The sequence below is a fragment of the Heloderma suspectum genome, chromosome 8 (assembly GCF_057233095.1).
Source record: "Heloderma suspectum isolate Gila_16-S chromosome 8, 16-S_ref, whole genome shotgun sequence".
In the NCBI taxonomy this organism is placed as follows: Eukaryota; Metazoa; Chordata; class Lepidosauria; order Squamata; family Helodermatidae; genus Heloderma; species Heloderma suspectum.
In genome coordinates, this window is record NC_139465.1 from 8665822 (window position 1) to 8689080 (window position 23259).

At 43.9% G+C, this 23259-nt stretch overlaps 1 protein-coding gene across 1 annotated transcript in view; it reads right to left on the reverse strand.

Moving 5' to 3' along the window:
* Positions 1 to 23259, reverse strand: part of CDH13 (cadherin 13) — a 1172869-nt gene that overhangs the window by 187820 nt on the left and 961790 nt on the right. The window contains exon 8 of the mRNA XM_084812404.1: positions 2895 to 3035. Coding sequence (XP_084668530.1) covers positions 2895 to 3035 — 141 coding nt within the window. The remainder of the gene's footprint in view (positions 1 to 2894; positions 3036 to 23259) is intronic.

The following is a 23259-nucleotide window of genomic DNA, read 5'->3' on the forward strand; positions in this document are numbered from 1 at the left end:
AACAATGAAAAATTCTCTATGGATGAAGTTCCACAATATATTACAGGAGTGGAGAAGCTCAGGCTTGGAGTGCAAATCCTGTCCTCCAGGGGTCTCAATGTGGTAGGGATGGTGGTCAATTCCGCCACGGATTTCAGTGAGACCAAATGCACTAGCATTCGGCCCCCCTGAAATCTGTGACGGAACGGCCTCCCAGCCCCTGCCACCTCGCAGAATCCCCCTGGAATGAAACTTACCTGGGGCTCTGGTGGCGGCGGCTGGTCTTTTGGCCGACTGCTGCGGCCTCCACTTGCATCCTGCCAAGCTGCCATGATAGGCTACGTAAGTATTTACGTAGCCTATCATGGCAAAGAGCAGGGACGCAAACGGCGTCTGCTACGGCGGCCACCATTTGCATCTGCAGCAGACCGGCCATGGCTGGAACTCCGGCCGCAGATGGCCCTTGCCGGCAGCTCTGTGGAGCTGCCGTGGAGCAGAGCCAGCCAGGGAGGATTCCGGGGGGAGGGATAGAGCGCCTCCTCCCCACTGCAGAAGCCCCACAACGGAACAAGGTAAGGGATTCGTACATCGCTACAATGTGGCCACCTAAAGTTCCCCAGAAGACCACATCCCTTTCCCTCAACCACCAATATTTTGGTGGTTTCCTGGCTTTTGTTCAGTTTCTTAGGTATGGTGATGGAGTCTGGTTGGGTGCTTGAGCTCAGTGGATTACTGCCACCTTGCCCCCACCCCCTGGACTGGAGTCCATGGGCCACCATGCTTGTGCGACTTGGTGCATGTCAAGTTGGGCAATGGCAGTGGGCCCACTGATCTGCTGAGCTGCCATTCTGTACAAAATGGCAGCTTGGCTTTTTCTGTAAAGGCTGATTTTATGTAAATGGCAGCCATAAAGAGGCCCATTTATGCAACATTACAGGTGTAAATCATCTAAATAGACTGCATGGCATGGATGAGGGCGAGTTCGCCCATCCCTACAGTTTCTCCCTCCTGCATTCTAAGAGGTTGAAACACATCTCTTAAGACTTAATTACTGACAGTAAGAGCTTTAACCTATGCTGGTATTTGTTGCATGTTGCCCCTCTCTCTTCTGTTTTCATCCTCTCCCAAAACTAGAATGCAGCTCTCAAGAGCTTCTCCAAAATGGAATTTGGCCCTCAGACTGAGAAAGGTACTGCATCCCTGATATACTGGATGCCAAAATAAATATTGATACCTATGGCAATCTCTCCTGGCCCTTGACAGCTAGTGATTCAGTTCAGCTTCAAAGCTTTTAATATATGTAGGGGTACATAACCTCAGCCTATGGGCCAAATTCAACCCTCCCAGGGTCCCAGTTTGGCCCTATGGAGTTTCCCAAATGAGTATTCCTTTTTATCTTTTTCAGGTGAGACTGTGGGTATGCTGAATCAGTGCCTGGCTGTGACAATGGACTGGATGAGGGCCAATAAACTGAAGCTCAATCCAGACAACACTGAGATGCTGTTCATGGGTGGTTCTGCTGACTGGATGGAGGGTGTTCAACATGTTCTCAGTTGGGTTGCACTCCTCCTGAAGGAGAAGGTCCATAGCTTGGGGGTCCTCCTGGAACTATCCTTGTTCCAGGGGGTCCTCCTGGAACCATCCTTGTTACGTGAGGCTCAGGTGGCCTCAGTGGCACAGAGTGCCTTCTACCAACTGTCTGGACAGGGATAAGCTGGCTTCAGTTGTCTATTCTCTGGTAACTTCCAAGTTAGACTACCAATGTGCTCCACATGGATCTGCTGTTGAAGATGGTTCAGAAGCTGCAGCTCATGCAAAATGCAGTGGCCAGATTGATAACTGGGAATAGAAGTTTCACACATATAAAACCTACTCTGGAGTCTGGCCCATTTTCACTGGCTGCCTATATTCTTCCAAGCTCAAATTCAAGGTCCTGATTTTAACCTAAAAAGCCCTACATGGTTTGGGACCACAATACCTGATTGAACACCTCTCCTGAAATGAACCTACCCGTACACCTCTCTTGAAATGAACCTACCCGTACTCTACGTTCAACATCTAAGGTCCTCCTCCAGGTGCCTCCTCCAAGGGAAACTTGGAAGGCAGCAACGAGGGAGAGGCCTTCTCAGTGGTGGCCCCCACCTGTGGAACAAGCTTCCTGATGAGGTCTGCCTGGCGCCAACATTGTTATCTTTTCAGCACCAGATTAAGACCTTTCTCTTTTCTCAGGCATTTGGCAGCACATGATGAGTTTTCATCGGTCCTGGATATGCCATTAGTTATGACTGATTGCTCCAAGTTGTTTTTAGTTATATGATGTTTGTCTATATTGTTTATGTAAATGGCTTTTACACTTTGTATATTGTATTTTAATGTTTTAACTTCTGTAAACTGCCCAGAGAGCTTCAGCTATGCAGTGGTACAGAAATGTAATAAATAAATCACCACCACCACCACCACCACCATCTCCCTTCTTCAGCTCCATCCCCTTTCCCCCAACCACCAATTGTTTGGTGGTTTCCCAGCATTTGTGCAGTTTGTCCCCCCATCCCATTTTAAAATGTTGGAATGCTTCTCCTGAGGCTTAACTCCTGGAAGTAAGAGCTTGAAGCTACAATATGTTGTGGCTTTGTACTTTTGAGCCCACCCCCTTTTGCCTTCAGCCCTGCCCTCCAGTAGAAAGCCATCCTTGGCTTTTGGTCCTTGGGCTGGAAGAGGGTCAGCACCCATGCCACAGACCCATGTGTAGCAGTCATCAGCGTGTGGAACCAGCGAGTTGCTTCTGAAGACTACTTGCCACTCAAGGCCTGAAACAGAAGGAGTGCCTCTAAATGTCCATAAATGTCACCCTTGCTTTAGATCAAGCTCAGGTCAATCACCACTTGATTGTTTTGTATTGTAAAAAAAATATTTACCTCTTTTTTGGTGAATTCTGGTGCATGATCATTTTTGTCATCAACAACAATAGTTGCAGTGGCTGTGCCTGTCAACCCGACATCCAAGCCGCCCATGTCCTTCGCTTCTATTATTAGCTCATACTTCGGATTTTCCATTGTCTGCAGGGGTAGAAATGGAAGAAAAGTTACCCGGTGAAAAATATGATAAATTGGCTTTAGAAATATCCTTTATTAAACTAGAAGCACCATTATACCAAGATGACACCAAGATGTCAACCCAGTGTGCAGCCACTGTAAAAAAAAAGGCAAACTCCATGTTAGGCATAATTAGAAAAAAGCATTGAGAATAAAACTGTCAATATCATACTGCCCTTGTACAAATCTAGGGTGTGACCACACTTGGAATACTGTGTACAGTTCCAGTCACTACACCTAACAAATGATTTTTTTTAAAATTTATTTATTTATTTTATTAATCACCCATCTGGCTGGTCACCAAGCCACTCTGGGTGATGTACAATATTAGAAACTGTTGAAAACAATAAATTTCTACATTAAAAACACCATATTTCTAAAAATACCCTAACCCACCCCAAATGCCTGCCTGAACAACCTGCCTGAACAATGCAAATGCCTGCCTGAACAACCGATGCATGGCAGAAGCCTCATTAAAGAGGGGGCATGGCAGAGTTCCCTAGGTAGGGAGTTCCACAAAGAGGGGGCCATGACAGAGAAGGCCTTGTCCCTCGTCCTCTCCAGTCTAGCTGTCCTGGCTGATGGGACAGAGAGAAGGCCATCCAAGGCTGATCTTGTTAAGTGGCCTGTCTGGTGTTGCTGGAGGTGCTCCTTAAGATAGGCTGGGCAGGAACTATTTAGGGTTTTAAAGGTCAAAACCAACACCTTGAATTTGGCCTGGAAAACAACTGGTAATATCTACAATGATATTATAGAGCTGGGAAAAGGGCAAAAACGGCAACTAAAATGATCAAGGGGCTGGAGTATCTCAGCTGCCCTGTGAGAGAAGGTTACCACAGTTGAGATTGTTTTAACAATATGAATATTGATCATTTAGCCTGGCTCTTGATGGAAGCCATCTATACTTTACCCTTGGCAGTAGTACAGGCAGTATACTGTAGGGATGTATGAGAACTTGGTTTCAAATCATTTTTGGCCAGAATTTACCCAGTTTGCACCTCCTGGAAATGAATGCAGACCCAAAAGCAATCTGCTATTGAAGTTTGTACATTTGTGAGATTGAGATGCAATTTGCATAACAGCAACAACAACCAAAAAATATGTGTGAAATATGGGTTCATGTGCACATTTCCAAAATGTGCATAATTGACGTGTATATTTGGAGAAATTCACACAAAAATATTCACACATTTTCATGTGAAAAGAAAAAAAAAAGTTTGCAAAGTGTAGTGGATTTGATACCAGAAGATCTGGTGAGGAGGTTTAGTGAGCTCCCGCAACTGCGTCCTGTGTAGTGTGGTGAATGTGTAGAGACCTGTGTAGCCTAACATACTCAGTAGATTTTAGTAGGCTTTAGCTAACAAAGGTAGGCCCCTTGATGGGCAGCTTCTATAGTGGGCCTCTCACATAGTTTTTATTGGTACCAAGCAAGTGCAGCTCCATATGTCAACAACTGTACATATGCCTGGTTTTCCTCACCCCTCTGAAATAGGAAGTTGTGTCTTATCTCACCCATGAGGTGAGAGGCTCTGCCTCCTAAGTAGGAATGTTGAGGCCTCGCTCTCTTAGAAAAGGCAACTAGTTTCCCAGGCTGGAATGCTTCAAGAACCTTCAAGAATAAAGGAGAGAGCTATATAAGCTGGGGAATTCTTGTCACTCCTGAGGGGAGAGTCTCGTATATCTTGGGGACTCAGATATACTTATCAGCTGTGGTAAAGGTCTCTCCTTTATCAACTGAAGGAATATGAGCTTTTTTTGTATAGTCTTTCTGCCTCCATATATCATCTTTGTGTACTTAATAAACTGTTACACTGATCCATTTGTGATTTGTCTCACTTCAGCACCCACACATCTGGTTTGATTGGGACTTAAGTTAATCAGGATCCCATCAATCAAGACACAAACCAAAAAGGACACTAGTCAGAATGAACTCTGAGGTGGAATTTGAACAATCTCAATGAGCTCAATGGTTGCTGGTTCACACAACCCTAGTATACTGTACCCCCTTTTGGACTAACAAACACTGCACTTTTTTCATCATGAAGGCACAGTATATATGTAATGACTAGGGATGGATGGATGGATGGATGAGTGATGTTTGAGGTTGCCAGGATTCTCCAAATATTGTCTCGCCTTTTCTCTCATGCCCAATTCCCATTTGTGTTTGCTGTCTCTGCTTGTTCTGTGTGGAGGGGAAACTTGTACAGATCGAGCAGCAATCGAACAGGAGATTTGCACAAGTTTCCCCAAATTTGCGCAAATTTGCAGATTTTCCTCCATAGACTAAAGTTGGGGGGATTCAGTCTATCAAGGATATTTGCGCAATTTGAAATGGGAATTGGGAACAAGATGAATGCAAGCACTTGTTCGACAATTTAGGAATATTTTCAGCAGACACATGCTTGTGCGCAGGTTCAGAGCTTCAAATGGGGCATACTGGCGTGTTTTGTGAGCAGAAAAGAAATTCTCATTCCCTAGGTATGACCAAGACTAGTCTGTGTTTCAAGCTCTACTAAATATTGACATTAAATATATTAGACATCGCAACACACAGGTGAGATTTCTCCTCTTTATGTGGCTGCCTTGTGTGGACCCATCTGTTGGAAGACATTATGGGCCACATTGCTGATAAGAATGCAGATGGCAAAGAGCAGGTTGTGGTCTCCTCTTTTTAAAGATTTGTGCCAAGTCACTCATTCATACATTCTCAAGAATGGTTATTGCAAATATATGAGAACAGCTAAAAAGTGCATCCAAAGAGAGATTTCAGTTTTGAATGAGGGATGCAAACATTCACCTTCAGAATTGTGCCACCTAAATACTGTAGTGGTGGAGGAACACCCACTAAACAGAAGCAATTCATTTGGATGGTGGATTTGAGTTTCCATGTGCAGTAGATTTGAACCAATCAGAAACCAGATTTATTGCGGTCTTCTCACCTATGACATTTTAACTTTTCTTTTTTCTTTTCTTTTTTACACCAAACCATCTGCATAGCCACATGATGTTTCAACATTTTCATGCCCAATCTTCATTCTCACAGTAGAAATATGCATACAGAAGGTGTGTTTACACAAAACCAAAGAACCTACGATGCATCTTGGAACACACACCCAGAATGTTTACTTAAAGCAAGGTGTTGATAATATCACACACACACACATTATTATAAAGACAAATTGATTCTCCTTCTTGGTATTTCAGGGACATATGTTGGTCTGCTGTAGTCTATTTCTCCCCCCTTCCATCTTTAATGGAGAAAACAGCTGTATATTTATGTGAACCACTGGCAGCAAATGCATATGTCTAGGAGCTGAGTTCTAAAACTATCTTTCACTGTGTCCAAATATAATTTTGTAGAGATACCGATTTTAATAGCACCCATAGTTCCCAAGAGAAATTACCAACTTCTTCAGGGCTGCTCATCTGTTTTTCACCAAAACAACAGCTGTCATTTTTGCCATTCACTTGTTTATTTTTATTTTTTAGTGGGTGCAAATCTTGGCAGTTAGGATAATGAAACCATTCACATTATTGTTCCAAGAAATAACTATCCATTGTAGCTCTATGCCTATTTGCTGACAGGGAGGTTTTTTCTGCATCAATAAGGCATGAGGGAACCAGTCCTCTAAGCTGGTGATGTTCTCCTGCCTGCTCTTCAAAAGCAACAGAGTTGGATTTGAATAGGAGGGGGACCCCATGATGGTAACCAGAAAGAAAGAGACAGGCACAGAGGGAATGCTGAGATGAAAAGTCCCCTGTGATACTGGGGAGGATAATGAGTACCATGTGCCTTCAAGAAAAGTTGGTGACAATTGAATTTCTGAGTACTGATGAGCTGCTGCAGAGTTCCAACTGAAAGAGATAACCAAAAGGCAAGCTAGCAATGATGTCAGTCCTCAAAGGTGAGTGTCTATCAAATTTTAGGACCCAATTATGCCTCCTTTCTGCACTCCAAATATATTTTTCACACACCCAAAAGCAAGCAACTAGTCAGGAGGAGATTTTGAATGCTCAAATGAATGTATTTTGGAAGACACAGAGATAGCAGCCTGATTATAAAAGTTTTTTAGCCAACTGATCCCCAGCCAAAAAGGAGGATGAGAGAAAATGAAAGTTGCCTCTCCTCTCCAATAGATCCCTTGCAACTCCAAGCAAGTTTACAGTGCAAACCAAACCAATTCATGTTTTCTTAGAAGTAGTTACCAGTGTGTTCAGTGGATCTTACTCCCTAGGACTGTAGACTCTGGATTGTACTGATACGTACTGCCCATTTCCCTGAACAGTGAGAAGTCTAGAGGCAGAGCTATGGGTACATATGTATGAATCAGCAAACCTCAAGCTCGCCAAAGTTCTCCAAATTCCATCTTGAAATTAATTCCGACTCGAGTCTGTATCAGATTCTGAGCTTTGTTTTTCATTTCACATGAAAATAAATGTGTATTTTCCTGCATATTTTTTCCAAATATATGCATCCCTTGTTCATATTTTTGAAATATACACATTCTTCTCCAATTGATTAAAGTGCATTTGTGCACGCTTTTCAAAAGTGCATATTTTACATACACATTTTTCAAATGAACGCATGCTATCAAACACATATTTTGGGGGTCCGTGAATCACATTGCGAACTCGGAACTATACAGATATTGACTGACTGCAGATTGTATCTGAGTCCATGTTGGGTCTGGAAGTTGTGAACTAGGTACTAGGGATGTCAGAGAAATCCCCTGCGGATTCAAATGAGGCCGGATTCTTTGGAATCCGGCCTCAGGAATCCGCAGCAGATCAGGACCACTTATCTCCGCTCCAGGAGGACTGGAGGTGGAATGGCACTCAGCTGCTTCTTGCCAGCCAGAGCCATTCACCTCCGCCCTGTCCCTGCTGATTGCCATGCCATGTCTTTTCTTTAAAAAAAAAAAAAGGCGATCAGCAGGATGTGCCCATAGACTTAGATGCAAAATAGAGCCATGAATCTTGTGTATAAGCCTATGGACACATAGACTTAGATGCAAGATTCATGACTCTATTTGCATCTAAGTCTATGGGCACATCCTGCCGATCGCCTTTTTTTTTTTTGAAGAAAAGACATGGCAATCAGCAGGGACAGGGAGGAGGAGAACGGCTCGGGCTAGCAGGAGGGAAGGTAAGTGGTCCCCAAGCTGTCCCCCCCCCCAGAATCCTCATGGAGCAGAGCCACTCTGGAAGATTCCAGGGCGGGGGAAGAATGGATCACCTCCCCCCCCCATGGATTCCCCACTGGAACAGATGGTGGGGAATCCATACACCCCTACTGGGTACATCCTGATAAAAAAAAAAGAGCTGAAACAAATTTCTCATACATCCCTAGCTATAGGGCTAAGTATCAAATGGATGAAGGAGAACATAGTGGAAGAAAATAGACACCCCTAAAAGAGGCAGCAAATATGCCAGCCATGCCTTCAATTCCCAGAGAAGGACACCCCTCCCCCAGCCCCAAAAAGGGGTCCAACTCACAGTTAGCCAATTCACAGTTCTAACCTCTCAGTCTCTTCATTCAGCTACAAAACTGGATTTCAAACTAGTCAGGGCAGATGCTAAAATCTGTGGCCCTGGTGGCTCACCAAATCAAGCACCTCTCTCACTTCTACCCTGGGCAACACCAGGCATGACATAAGAAGAGCCATGTTGAATCAGACCAAAGGCCTATGTAGTCCAACATTCTGTTCAAACAGTGGCCAACCAGTTGCCTGTGGGAAGTATTGCAAGCAGTTATGAGTGCAACAGCACCCCCCCCACACACACACAGACACTTGTGTTCCCCAGCAACTAGGATACAGAGGTACCAGAGGTAGTATATAGGGACCATGACTAGTAGTCATTCATAGTCTTATTGTCCATGAATTTGTCTAACCCCCTGTTATAGCCATCAAAACTAATGGTGGTGAGTACCATATTTTTTAACTATGCACTTTTTCACACAGGTTTGGGGTGGGTGGGTTTGTACTGCCACTGCAAATGGCAACAGCATCAACTGTGTTGGCAGGCTGCCTCCCATTTTTCATCCACTACAATTCAGGTGTGAGGGGGGCTGTGTTGTGGCTAGCTCCAGGGAAGAGGTGGGGCTAGTGCTGGACCAAACTCTCCTCCAATTTCCAGAACGTTTTCTTCCCCCATGAACGAGGTCTCCATTGTTTTTCCTTATTTTCAGAGTGCATTACAAGTGTTTTTGAGCTTACCTAATCACTGCAAGGCAGCCAAGGGTGCTCTTTCTGTTTTTTTTTTCTATTACACATCTCTCTCCATTGCTCTGCAGCCTCCTAGGCTGCCTGAACTTCCTGATCTGAAAAAAAAGCCCTATGGGAGGAATTATGTCATGATGTTTCCTGCTGGGCTTTAATTGAAGTGTGGGAAACTGAGTAGTCTACAGGCTGTTGGAGAGTTGATTGCACAATGAAAGACACACTTCCCAGCCACCTCTTGAGTAAGATAAGCACAAGAAACACAAACCCAACCCATGAGAATATCTCAATTTTTCTTTTCTTTTCATTTGAATTTCTTTTTGAAAGAAATTTCTCTTCTATCAAATGGAATGAGAATTGTCAATAAAATGTGGGAGACATTTTCAGCACAATACTATTTTTTTCCAGCTATTACACATCTCACTACTGCTTTGCAGCTCCCTGGCTGCTTGCACTTCCTAATCTGGGGCGGGGGGGGGAGACTATGGGAGGAATTACCTCATGACCTCTTCCTAGTAAGGATGTCGCAAATTCCCGACTGGGTTCGGGAATTTGTCAGGCAACCCCCACCCACGACCCTCGAACTGCGCCCGCCAAGACATTGTCCTTGCTTGCCCCTGCTTGTGCTCGTTCTCACTCCCAAGTACTCACCGTGATCCCGTTCAGTGAGTGCCACCATTTTTGCGCCTTTGATTTCTGCTCAAAACAGAAAGTTAAAAAAAATTAAAATGTGCATGGAGCTGGGAAAGCTAAATAAGCACAATATTAGAGGTATAATCCCTCTAATATTGCACTTATTTAGCTTTCCCAGGTCCAAACTGTGCATATTTGAATATGTGCATTTTTTAACTTCCTGTTTTGCACAGAAATCAAAGGCGTGAAAATGGTGGCGCTCACCGAACAGGTTCACGGTAAGCCCGGAGAACTCACCGAACTTATGGGTGGCCTGAGCACAGGTTCAAGGAGGTGCAAGCAGGGACGCTGCTTCAGCAAGTGCCCAGAGAAACCGAACTAGGGTGAGTTCTTACATCCCTACTTCCTAGGGTTGTTGCGGGTGTCTATTGGGGCTCAAGACCCATCAATTTCTCACTGGCTCAGAGCCCTGGATGCCAGTCCATGAATCCCCAAGCTTGCCCAACTCAGCGTGCACCAAGTCAGGCAAGCATGGGGATCCCTGCTCCCTCACTGAGCTGAAAAAATGGCAGTTCAGTCTTTTTCGTAAAGGGCCATTTTACACAAATGGCAGCCATAAAGCAGACCATTTATCCCAACTTGCAGTCTTAAATGGTCTAAATAGACCATTTATATCCATAATCCCATTTAAATGGGCTGCTTTATCGCTGCCATTTGTGTAAAATGGCCCTTTACGAAAAAGACTGAACTGCCATTTTGCATAAAATTGAGGCTTAGCCAGGGAGTGGGAGCCATGTGCCACTCACAGTGTACCCATGGACCACCTGGCAGCACATGACATACGGAGAGCAGGGTACAGCAGCTGGTGGGGGTCTGGCGAGTGGCACGTCAGGTGGGCTGGGGTGAGTTCATCCATTCCTATGTCTTCCCCTGGGCTTTACCTGAAATATGGGAAGCTGAGGAGGCTACAGGCTGCTGGAGAGATGATTGTACAACAAAAGACAGGGCACTCATCCATGCTCTTTGGCCACCTCATAAGAAAGATAAGTACAAGAACCCTGAACCCAACCCATGGGAATGTCTCCATTTTTTCTCTCTCCTGAATTTCTTTTTGAAAGCAGTTTATTTTCTATCAAATTGAATGAAAATGGGAGGGAGGGAATATGGAAGAAATTTTCAGCACAGCACTAGTAACAATAGCCTGTCTAGATTCTGAAACTTGTTTTCATGGCTTGATCCCATTTGTCCTGTATCCTGGTATGACTCGTGGCTTGCACTTAACAGCAGCCTAGCTCAGCTCTCACAGTATGGGACCTATAATCTTAGACTGGACAATAACCTAGCCAATATTTTCCTAAAGTTGAAATTTTTAAAAATCAGAACTTTTTTTGTTTCCCTTATCAATTGTAAGATAATTTTGCCTAAATAAGAGCCTCCAAACTTGCATCAGAATCTCACATTATGCCTGAGGATTATGACAATCACAGCTAACGCTTTCTCTCCTTAAGCTGCCTTGGTGATATCTATCAAGCCCTGCTCATCTCAGTTTGCTTGGAACATCTTTCAATGAGAACCATGCTATTTTTCACAGAATCACACAGCTGGATGAGCATCAAATGACTTTGAAGAAAGCAAAATTTCATCTGAACTGAGATTTAAGGGTGTTTATATCTATATATCAAAAGCAAAATTTGATCGGAGTACATTTTAAAAAAAGAAAGAAACTGAATTTTGAATTATGAAATTTGACTGCTTTTTAAATTTGTGCAAAAAAATAAATAAATCTGTTTCAGTTAATACACTGTTTCCAGTAAATATGTTTTCTTGGGCTCCAAGATCACTGCAGATGGTGACTGTAGCCATGAAATTAAAAGACGCTTGCTCCTTGGGAGGAAAGCTATGGCAAACCTAGACAGCATAGTAAGAAGCAGAGACATCACCTTGCTGACAAAGGTCCACATAATCAAAGCTATGGTTTTCCTAGTAGCAACAAATGGCTGTGAGAGCTGGACTATAAGGAAGGCTGAGCACCAAAGAATTGATGCTTTCGAACTGTGGTGCTGGAGAAGAATCTTACGAGTCCCCTGGACTGCAAGGAGGTCAAATCAGTCCATCCTAAAGGAAATCAACCCTGACTGCTCATTGGAATAGGGATGTATGAAAGTTCTGCCACGGATCTCGGGGAGGCCGAATGCCAGCGCATTTGGCCCCCCAAAATCGGTGGCGGAATGGCCTGCCACCCCTCCAGGATGGGACTTTCCTTGGGCGGATCTTCCTGGTGGCAGGGGCAGCGGGGGCGGCTGTGGTGGCAGTTCGGCGGCGGCGGCTGCGGCGGCCGGTCTTCCGACCGGCTGCTGCCGCCGCCATTTCCAGTTAAAAAACAAAACAAAACAAAAAAAAGTGATAGGCAACGTAAAGATTTACGTTGCCTATCACGGCTAGATTTAAAAAAAACACCGTGATAGGCTATGTAAATGTTTACGTAGCCTATCACGGCTGACTTAAAAAACAAAACAAAACACGCGCATATGCAAATGGCGGCGAAAATAAGGAGAATGTAAATAGCATAGACGCTACGCTATTTGCGTTCCCCTTATTTTTGCTGTCTTAGTCTACGTAAATGTTTACATAGACTAAGACGTGCCAAAATAAAGAACTCAAATGGCAGCGGCCATGGCCGTCGCCATTTGCGTACACGCGTTTGTTTTTGTTTTTTTTAAATCAGCCGTGATAGGCTATGTAAACATTTACGTAGCCTATCACGGCTGACTGCAGGGATGCAAACGGCAGCGGCTATGGCCACCGCCATTTGAGTCCCTGCTAGCCAGCGGCCGGATGTCCGGCTGCTGGTGGAGCCGGCCGGCGGCTCCGCAGAATCGCTGCGGAGCACAGCCGGCTGGCCAGGATTCCGGGGGGGAGGAACGGAGCGCCTCCCCCCCCGGCCAGTATTCCGGGGGGAGGGAGGGAACACCTCACCCCCACCATCAACATAATCTGCGGAAAGGTAAGTCACTTTCGTGCATCCCTACATTGGAAGGACAGATTCTGAAGCTGAAGCTCAAATATTTTGGCCACCAAATGTGAAGAGAAAACTCCCTGGAAAAGACCCTGATGCTGGGAAGGATTGAAGGCAAAAGGAGAAGGGGACAGCAGAGGATGAGATGGCTAGATAGCATCACCAATGCAATGAATATGAACTTGAGCACACTCCAGGAGAGAGCGGAGGACAGGAAGGCCTGGCGTGCTATGGTCCATGGGATCACGAAGAGTCGGACATGACTTAATGACTGAACAACAACCATTTAAATTGCTTCTAACCCATGAGGACTGGAAACATATTCCTTTGTTTGAATCATAATATTCCACATATTGTGAAATAGGGATGAGTGAGAAAAGTGCTGGGTTTGCCTTTTAATGAAACTGCACCAAATTAGAAGTGCTTGAAGTGATGCAGGGATATGGTGACATTCGTACTTTCCTAATTTTATGATGCAGTTCACAAATCAGAAAATATGCACAATAATTGGTACAACATGGGAAAGTGTGCACAGAAATATGTATGTTAGAGGAAAGTGCATGGAAAACCATATTAGATGAGGGAAAATTGCTTGCAAAAATCTGTACATTCAAAAAAGTGAACATCAACATTTGGAAGAAAACTGTACAAAAATGTGTAGAAAAATATGTGAATCTTTGTGAAGACTTTTTAAAAAGGAGATTTACGAACTGATGTGGAAAGGGGACAAAATTAAATGAATGTAGGGAAAATGAGAAACTGAGCGGAATCGGGCTTGACAGATTCACCCATCTCTCCATGCAAGAGATTATGTACCAGAAACTTAGCTTTCTCTGCAGTGCTTAAATTTCCTACCCTCTTTGCCCTTTGAATTCTCATATATACATTCATCTGTCTGAAACAATTTTCTTTTGCTTCAGATGGTTTAAAAATGTCCTGAAACCTCAGCAATCTTAAATATTACATAGCACCACCCATGGAGTAAGTTCTCCATGGAACATTTGCGGCTACAGATCTTTTGGTGTTAGAACAAACTTTTTAATCACCAGGCTGGAGATATTCATAGCTGGACTAGATGAAAGACTTCTTAATATTCAGTAAGGACAATAATACTTACATGTGGAGGTGGACAAGATTATCACTAATACTGTGGGTAGTTTTTTTTTACTGCTGAGATATGACAGTTATGATTGATTTCTAAAAGCAACCTTTTTAATGCTTCTGAAAGATGATAGATGGACAGACAGACAGACAGACAGACAGACAGACATAGATCTGTTGCATTGCATTGGCCCCAGGAGTATAACCAAGCCACCTGTAGTATTAGAAGGGCCTAGAGATCCATAATGCCTTGTTTAAGTTCATTATTAGTGCAATTTCCTTGCTAGTAAGCCTCTGAGCATGTGAAGAGGAGTCAAAGGGCAGATAGCATGGCCTAGCACATTCCATACTAATGAGTGAGAGTGTTATCAAGCACTCTGCCTGCGAAGTGAAGTTTGTTTACCTTAAAGCAACAGGTGGCTGTGCTGAGAACTAACTGCTATTAGTCTATGCTGGGAATGAACGCTAAGGGGTACTTGTTGCTGTTATGCTGATTCATTGCTAATATTTATGGTATAAAACCACTGTACTCCATGGCTCTGGGTTCAGAGAAGCTGTCTGATCCAACCATTGTGTACGCCTGTGTGCTGTAAGTTACTCAATAAAGTACTCCTTATAAGTAAATCTGGGTCTGATTTATCACTATCTTGGCACCTCTAAATTAAGAGGTCGAAGCCCACGGCCAGGGCAATTTGTTGTTGTTCAGTCGTTCAGTCATGTCCGACTCTTCGTGACCCCATGGACCATAGCACACCAGGCCTTCCTGTCCTGCGCTCTCTCCCGGAGCGTGCTCAAGTTCATATTCATTGCATCCGTGATGCTATCTAGCCATCTCATCCTCTGCCGTCCCCTTCTCCTTTTGCCTTCAGTCTTTCCCAGCATCAGGGTCTTTTCCAGAGAGTTTTCTCTTTGCATTAGGTGGCCAAAATATTTGAGCTTCAGCTTCAGTATCTGTCCTTCCAATGAGCACTCAGGGTTGATTTCCTTTAGGATGGACTGATGTGACCTCCTTGCAGTCCAGGGGACTCGTAAGAGTCTTCTCCAGCACCACAGTTCGAAAGCATCAATTCTTTGGTGCTCAGCCTTCCTTATAGTCCAGCTCTCACAGCCATACATTACTACTGGAAAAACCATAGCTTTGATTAGACGGACCTTTGTCGGCAAGGTGATGTCTCTGCTTCTTACTATGCTGTCTAGGTTTGCCATAGCTTTCCTCCCAAGGACCAAGAGTCTTTCAATTTCATGGCTACAGTCACCGTCTGCGGTGATCTTGGAGCCCAAGAAAATAACATCTGTTACTGCTTCCATTTCTTCCCCTTCTATATGCCAAGAAGTGATGGGGCCAGATGCCATGATCTTCGTTTTTTTAATGTTGAATTTCAAACCAGCTTTTGCACTCTCCTCTTTCACCTTCAGCAAGAGGCTCTTGAGATCCTCTTTGCTTTCTGTCATTAGGGTGGTATCGTCTGCATATCGGAGGTTGTTGATAATTCTCCCGGCAATCTTAATTCCGACCTGTGATTCATCCAACCCGGCATTTCTCATGATGTACTCTGCATATAAGTTAAATAAGCAGGGCGACAATATGCAGCCTTGTTGTACTCCTTTCCCAATTTTGAACCAATCGGTTGTTCCATGTCTGGTTCTTACTGTTGCTTCTTGACCCTCGTACAGGTTTCTCAGGAGACAGGTAAGGTGGTCTGGCACTCCCATCACTTTAAGAATTTGCCACAGTTTGTTGTGATCCACACAATCAAAGGCTTTAGCATAGTCAATGAAGCAGAAATAGACATTTTTCTGGAATTCTCTTGCTTTCTCCATGATCCAGCAAATGTTGGCAATTTGATCTCTAGTTCCTCTGCCTCTTCGAAACCCAGCTTGTACTTCTGGTAGTTCTCAGTTCGCATACTGCTGAAGCCTAGCTTGTAGGATTTTGAGCATCACCTTGCTGGCATGTGAAATGAGCGCAATTGTGCAGTAGTTTGAACACTCTTTGGCATTGCCCTTCTTTGGAATTGGAATGTAAACTGACCTTTTCCAGTCTTGTGGCCACTGTTGAGTGTTCCAAATAGTGCAGCACTTTAACAGCATCATCTTTTAGGATTTTAAATAGCTCAGCTGGAATACTGTCATCTCCGCTAGCTTTCTTGTTAGTAATGCTTCCTAAGGCCCACTTGACTTCACTCTCGAGGATGTCTGGCTCAAGTTCAGTGACCGCACTATCATGGCTATCAGGGACATTCAGATCTTTCCTGTATAGTTCTTCTGTATATTCTTGCCACCTCTTCTTAATCTCATCTGCTTCTGTTAGGTCCCTGCCTTCTTTGTCCTATATCATGCCCGTCTTAGCACAAAACGTTCCCTGGAGATCTCCGATTTTCTTGAAGAGATCTCTAGTCTTTCCCATTCTGTAGTTTTCCTCCATTTCTTTGCATTGTTCATTGAAGAAGGCCTTCTTGTCTCTCCTTGTTATTCTCTGGAACTCTGCATTCAGTTGGATATATCTTCCCCTTTCTCCCTTGCTTTTCGCCACTTGGCTTTCTTGCATTTCTTTTCAGGGCAATACATACATCCAGATAATCTGTTGCATCCTTAGAATCTGGATATAATGTATTTCCTGATTGCTCTTGTTTCTTCTTACTGTGGCTGAGTGTGACTGAATGATTAGTGTATATTCCTTCAAAATTGGGATAGCATGTTCACGTATGATGGGGTCAGTTGCTGTACATATACATGTGTTTGTGTGTGTATATGTGTGTGTGTGTGATGTAATTGCTGGTATACTGAGACATTAACTTCTGACTGTGAGCTGCCTGGATCATTTTGGAAAGGAGAGTTACACATATTTGAAATAGGACTGAGCTTAGCTGTTTTCCTATGAAACATCTCTGGATGGCCTGAAATGACCCAGCCCCCTAACTAACTCCCCTTACCATGCCAGCATAGGGAGTCTTTATAGTCCTGGTTGAAAAAATAAAATAGCACCAGAGTAGCAACCAAAACAGGTTGCCTTTTTCCTAGGATCAAGAGATGTCACATGGCCAATCCTATCTCACTACATAGTGACATCACTGAAGACAAATGAAGCTAATTCAAAGTGAGGTCAATACTTCTTGAAATAGCATTACCCTCACTCTGAATCAGTTTATCCCCCCCCTTATTATCAAACGATATAATAAAAGAGTGAAATCTGATTGGTTATGTCTAACAACATCTCTCAGTCCTAGGAAGAGCTCCCACTTTAAACAAAGCTTATTTGAGGCTAAAAGCATGTATAATGAACTCAATGGGCGGGCATTAAATCATGGTTAGTCTGATGTCTCATCCATCAACTCTATCTACGTGCAAACACTGTTGAGAGAATTGATATAATTACAGCAGGGAACCCTTTCATTATCCCATAAATTTGCACTTTAGTCATTTAGCCTGCTGAACAACTAAGGCTGGCAGGATTTGTGGTCTGCATCGAAAGAGGAGAATTATACCATATTTGTGTTATCTTTTTCTCCACCAAAGGTCCATCCACTCCAAAACACTGCACTGTGTTATAGATAGCTATGCTATTTCTGACCCCTACAATTTTGGAGCCTGGTGTTGTGGCTGGATGGGTGGCGAGCTGCTCTATGGAGTGCGCAGTGCCAGCTCTTGTCCTGTCTGCAGTGTTACCCCTCTTTTACATTAGACAAATTTACAGAGGATTTCAAAGGCTATCAGTCATGATGTGTATATGGAACTCCTGGGTTCAGAGGTTCTATGGACCAGCCCTATTTCCCAGGGGGAACTATTCACCACTCTGGGAAATAGGATGCTGGATTGGATGGAACCTGGGTCTGATCCAGGCTCTTTGGCTGAATCTACACATAGCATTATAATACTGCAGTGATAACTATTAGTGCCCCTTTGTGTCATGTGCACCAATAGTTATCATTGCAGTATGATAACGGCAAAACTGCTACGATAACGGCAAAACTGCTAGATTCGACCAGCTTATGTTCTTGTGGCATTAACAATTCAGCGCTGGAGGGCAATGCTGGAAAAGCTCATCTGTACAGATTACTGACGAAGTCCACAGAAGAAGATAACAGCAGGATGATATAAATAGCCTGGTGCAGTTAGAATAACTATATAACTATTCAGGCAAGGGACAAGTGAAATGATAAATGACATTACAGTGCTGGGGTTTAATCACTTTAATGTTTCTCATGTGAAGAATGTCTTGGCTCCAAGACTCAAGGAAGGTGATGGCTACAAGTCAGCCATGCTCCATGTCAGAAACACTAATAGTTCAATGGGACAGTGGTGCTGAATGCTGAACACCTATTTTATGAAGAAATGGGGTTAGGGTTGGGGAAGGGCAGACTAACCAATAGGGATGTTGGAGAAATCCTCAATGGAACCAAATGAGTTCAGATTTTCATGAATCCAACCCATGGATTTTGCAGTGGACTGGCTTTTCCCCTGTTGGGTGGATTCCATGGTCTTGTGGACCATTTTTCTAATTTTTCTGAATTTTGCACAATTTTTGTTGTAGAAAACTATGCATTAAAAAAGGCCAAAAATGTGCATTTCCCCCATAAGCTAAAGCATGAAAATGTGCATTTTGGGGGAATCTGCACATTTTCACATGAGAGAATTTGCACAACTGCACATTTGTGCAGCTCAGATTTGCACAAATTTGGAAACCAAAAAAATCTGATTCCGTTGGTGGGCAGACAATGGAATGAAAGGTTCCTGACAATCCATGAAACACAGATGGAATGGATTTTACACAATCTGCACATCCCTACTAACCAAGAATCTTCAAGAATGGGCACTCAGTTCTATTGAAGCTCTGTTTCAACAGTACAGTAGGAACAGAAAGGACAGATCAAAGGCTTATAGTACTTTCTGTCTCCCCCTCCAATGGATTGCATTAGATTGCTTCCATTTGTGGGGGCCTTTTTGGAAACTGGGGAAACTCTGATCACAAAGCATCTTACAAGATATGGGCACATTCGGATCATATCTTTCCATGCTACTGATTTGACTCTCTATTGCACAACCAGAAAATGTCTGTGGAATGACATGTGCTTCCTCCCCATGGAGATTTCCATGGAGGAAGCAGTTCATTTGCTCAGCAACTCTGTCAGCTATATAGAACGTCACGGACCAGCAGAATGTGGAAGCCCCAATCACACCTGGATTCTGGGACTTGGAAGCACCAATACAGCATTAGCAGTTTCAGATAAGGAACACTTTCTTGGATGAATCTGTCAATGTCAGTTTCTCTCAGTTTTTCATTTTTCCAGTTCTCAGTTTATTCCATCACCTTCACAATAGTCCTACACCAAGAATGTCTGAGCTCACAACTGATATACAGTGGGGCCTGCAGAAGGCACATTTGGTGATTTACACCATCAAGGGTTTCTGACTCCCAATGGTTTAACAATAATAAGTAAAATTGCAACTTAACAACAACAGTAGTCTCTGTCATGGCTGGTCCTGCAGTAACTGCTTATCTCATATCCCCACCTGTAAAATACGAATATTATTTAGATACCTTGACCAGGTTTTTGTGAAGCTTTGCTGCACAAGTTTAGTTTTCTATTAGAACCCCAGCTCTGTATTAACCAACATGCTGATTCATTCTTGTAAATGCAGCTTATCCCAGTGTATTACAATTGGAGTATACTACTCACGGGCTCCACCCCCTGATCCACCATTTTGCATCTGGTTATGTCCACTTAGCCACCATTTTTCACCTGGATGTGGTTGGTGGGTTTCAGCTTTTTAGGGGAAAAGTAAAAAAAAAAAGTTGATGGTCCAATTAGCATAAAATCTGTTTACCTTGTGTGTGGTGCTTTGAAACAGTTCAGTATTATTTAACAGAAATTATGTACATATAAATGGTACTGGTTAGTGTTGTGCCAAAAAATTCTCCCACATTTCTTTTTCAAACATTCTCATTCAATTTGATAGAAGATAAAATGCTTTTGAAAAGAAATTCAGTGGTCATTTTTTTTGGGGGGGGGGAGAAATTCTCAAGGATTTGGTTTGGGTTACTTGGGCTTACCTTACTTAGGAGGTGCCCGAGCAGTGAACACCAGTGTCCTGTTTTTCATTGTACAATAATCTCTCTGGCAGCCTGTAGCCTCCTCAGCTTCCTGCACTTCAATTAAAGCCCAGTTTAAGGCACCATGAGCTAATTCCTCCCATGGGGCTTTTTCAGATCAGGAAGTGCAGGCAGCCTGGGAGTAGGGATGCACGAAAGTCACGTACCTTGAACGAAAGTTGATTCGTGGTGGGGGGGAGGCGCTCTGTCCCTCCCCCAAAATTCTGGCTGGGGGGGAAGTGCCCCGTCCCTCCCCCCCGAAATTCTGGCCGGGGGGGAGGCGCCCCGTCCCTCCCGCCGTGAATCCTGGCTGGCCAGGAACGCAAATGGCGGCGGCCGTAGCTGCCGCCATTTGCGTCCCTGCAGTCAGCCATGATAGGCTACATAAATGTTTACGTAGCCTATCACAGCTGAGTTAAAAAATAAAAAAACCCGCGCGTACGCAAATGGCGGCGCCCATGGGCGTCGCCATTTGCGTTCCTTATTTTGGCACGTCTACTCTACATAAACATTTACGTAGACTACAGTGAAAATAAGGGGAATGCAAATAGCATAGACACTATGCTATTTGCGTTCCCCTTATTTTTGCCGTAGTCTACGTAAATGTTTACGTAGACTAGACATGCCAAAATAAGGAACGCAAATGGCGGCGCCCATGAGCGCCGCCATTTGTGTATACATGGGTTTTTTTATTTTTTAACTCAGCCGTGATAGGCTACGTAAACATTTACGTAGCCTATCACGGTGTTTTTTAAAAATCTAGCCATGATAGGCTACGTAAATCTTCACGTAGCCTATCACTTTTTTTTTGTGGAAATTTCAAACTTGGAAATGGTGGCAGTGGCAGCCGGTCGGAAGACCGGCTGCTGGAGCCGCCGCCGCCCTGCCGCCGCCCCGCCGCCGGAGCCGCCGGCAGCAGGGAGATTTGCCCAAGGTAAGTCCCACCCCGGGGTGGGGGTGGGGGGCAGACTGTTTTGCCACCTATTTTGGGGGGCCAAATGTGCTGGCATTCGGCCTCCCCGAGATTCGTGGCAAAATTCTCTGACATCCCTACCTAGGAGACTAGCTGTGATCAGGTAAGCTCAAAAACACTACAAAATGACGTTATAAAATACTCTGATAATGAGGAAGAACAATGGAAGCCCCCTCATGGGGAGGGGGGACTTTCAAGAAATTGGAGAACAGGTTTTGACAAAGCACTAACTCTACCTCATCCCTGGGGCTCAATACAGCACTGCCCCCACTCACACCTGCATCGGTGGATGCAAAATGGGGGCCAACACAGTTGATGCTAGTTCAGCATGACAAACCCAAACACCCTGACCCCAAAGGAAAAGAGCTGTTCTACAACCCCTGCCAACGGGGAGCCTTACCTGTGAGAAACTGCTGAGAATTTCTCCTTCCGCTGGAGAAATCCGGTGAAATTGTCTCCCAAATTCCTCTGCCCATGAATAAGGTGGAAAATTTTGAGAGTCTATTTGTGCACAGCTCTACTGATTACAAGTGTCTGTTCTAGCACAGAGCAACCAACCATTCTCTCTAAGCCATCATAATGTGCCCGTATAAAGAAAGCAATTATTATTCCACTAACGTTAATTTGCAGTAAATAGTGGTTTGTTTTATTTCAGAGAACAGGAGCTTTGTGTGATCCCTCTCCACATTAACACCTTTTCAGTCTATCCACAACAACAGCAACATGTAGAACACTCAGTGCCAAGGGGGGTGCCATAACCTTGACAAAGAGGAATCGGAAATGAAGGGAAGTGGCTATTGAGATGATCATAATATTATAATTTATTCTAAAATGCCCATTGTGTTTGTGTGGAAAACAGGAAACGAGAGGCCAGCTGCATTTTCAGGACTTGAATGGCACACACAGAACTGACTCACAATAATATGGTACCTCCCTTTTTAGTTCTCCGGTTTCCAGTCATTGTGCTTCCAAGGAAGGTCTACAGTTTAATCAAAGCAATATGGCATTTCTGCTACAATGAAAACCAGCAGCTATTTAGTGCTACCCACAGAAGAGATATAATGCCTATGTAGAAATACAGAAACAGCAAAGACAAAATCTTGTCCTTCTAAGTAGGTTGGCCTGCTCATTCACTTCACTCACCTACTTATCTGTCATGTTCAGTGAAAATAATTTAAAATCAGGGAAGGATGAATCAGTCTATTTCTGCTCCATATCAATTTCACCTGTGTTTGTTCATAAGTCCATTCCATCCTGGCATACTATCCAGTAGGTGCTGCAGATCCTCATAGAACTGATCTACTTCTGCTTCTTCAGCATCTGTGGTTGGGGTGTATGTTTGGATCACTGTGATGTTAAATGGCTTGCCCTGAATTAGAATTGAGGTCATTCTGTCATTTTTTGGATTGTATCCAAGCACTGCTTTAGCCACTTTATTATTAATTATGAAGGCTACTCCATTTCTTCTGTGGTCCTCTTGTCCACAGTAATAGATCTGGTGGTCACTTGATGTGAAGTGGCCCATTCCAGTCCATTTCAGTTCACTGAAACCCAAAATGTCTATATTTAACCTTGACATCTCCCCAATAACCACATCCAATTTGCCCTGGCTCATAGATCTTACATTCCAGGTTCCTATGGTGTGTTGAACTTTAGAACATTGGATTCGTCGTTCACCACCAGCACCATCGGCTGCTAGCTGTCCTTTCGGCTTTGAGCTAGCTGCGTCATCACATCTGGGGCTAGTTGAACTTATCCTCTGTTCCTCCCCAGTAGCATTTTGACCATCTTCCGACCTGGGAGTCCCATCTTCCGATGGTATACTGACATATCTCTGGATGTACTGATCCATTTAGTTTTCATGGCAAGAATACTGGGGTGGGTTGCTGTTTCCTTCCCCAGGGATCATATTTAGTCTGACCTCTCTGCCATGACCTTCCCGTCTTGGGCGTCCCTTCACAGTTTAGCTCATGACGTCATTGAGGTGCTCAAGCTCCAACACCACGACAAGGTAACAATCTCCTTTGCTGAAGCTAGGGATGGATAAATCTATTTTTCTTTCTAAAACGTTCATTTTGGAGGAGTGGGGGGAATCATAAATTCATTCCGTACACACACAATGTTTATCACAATGTTAAAGCATTGAACAGCAC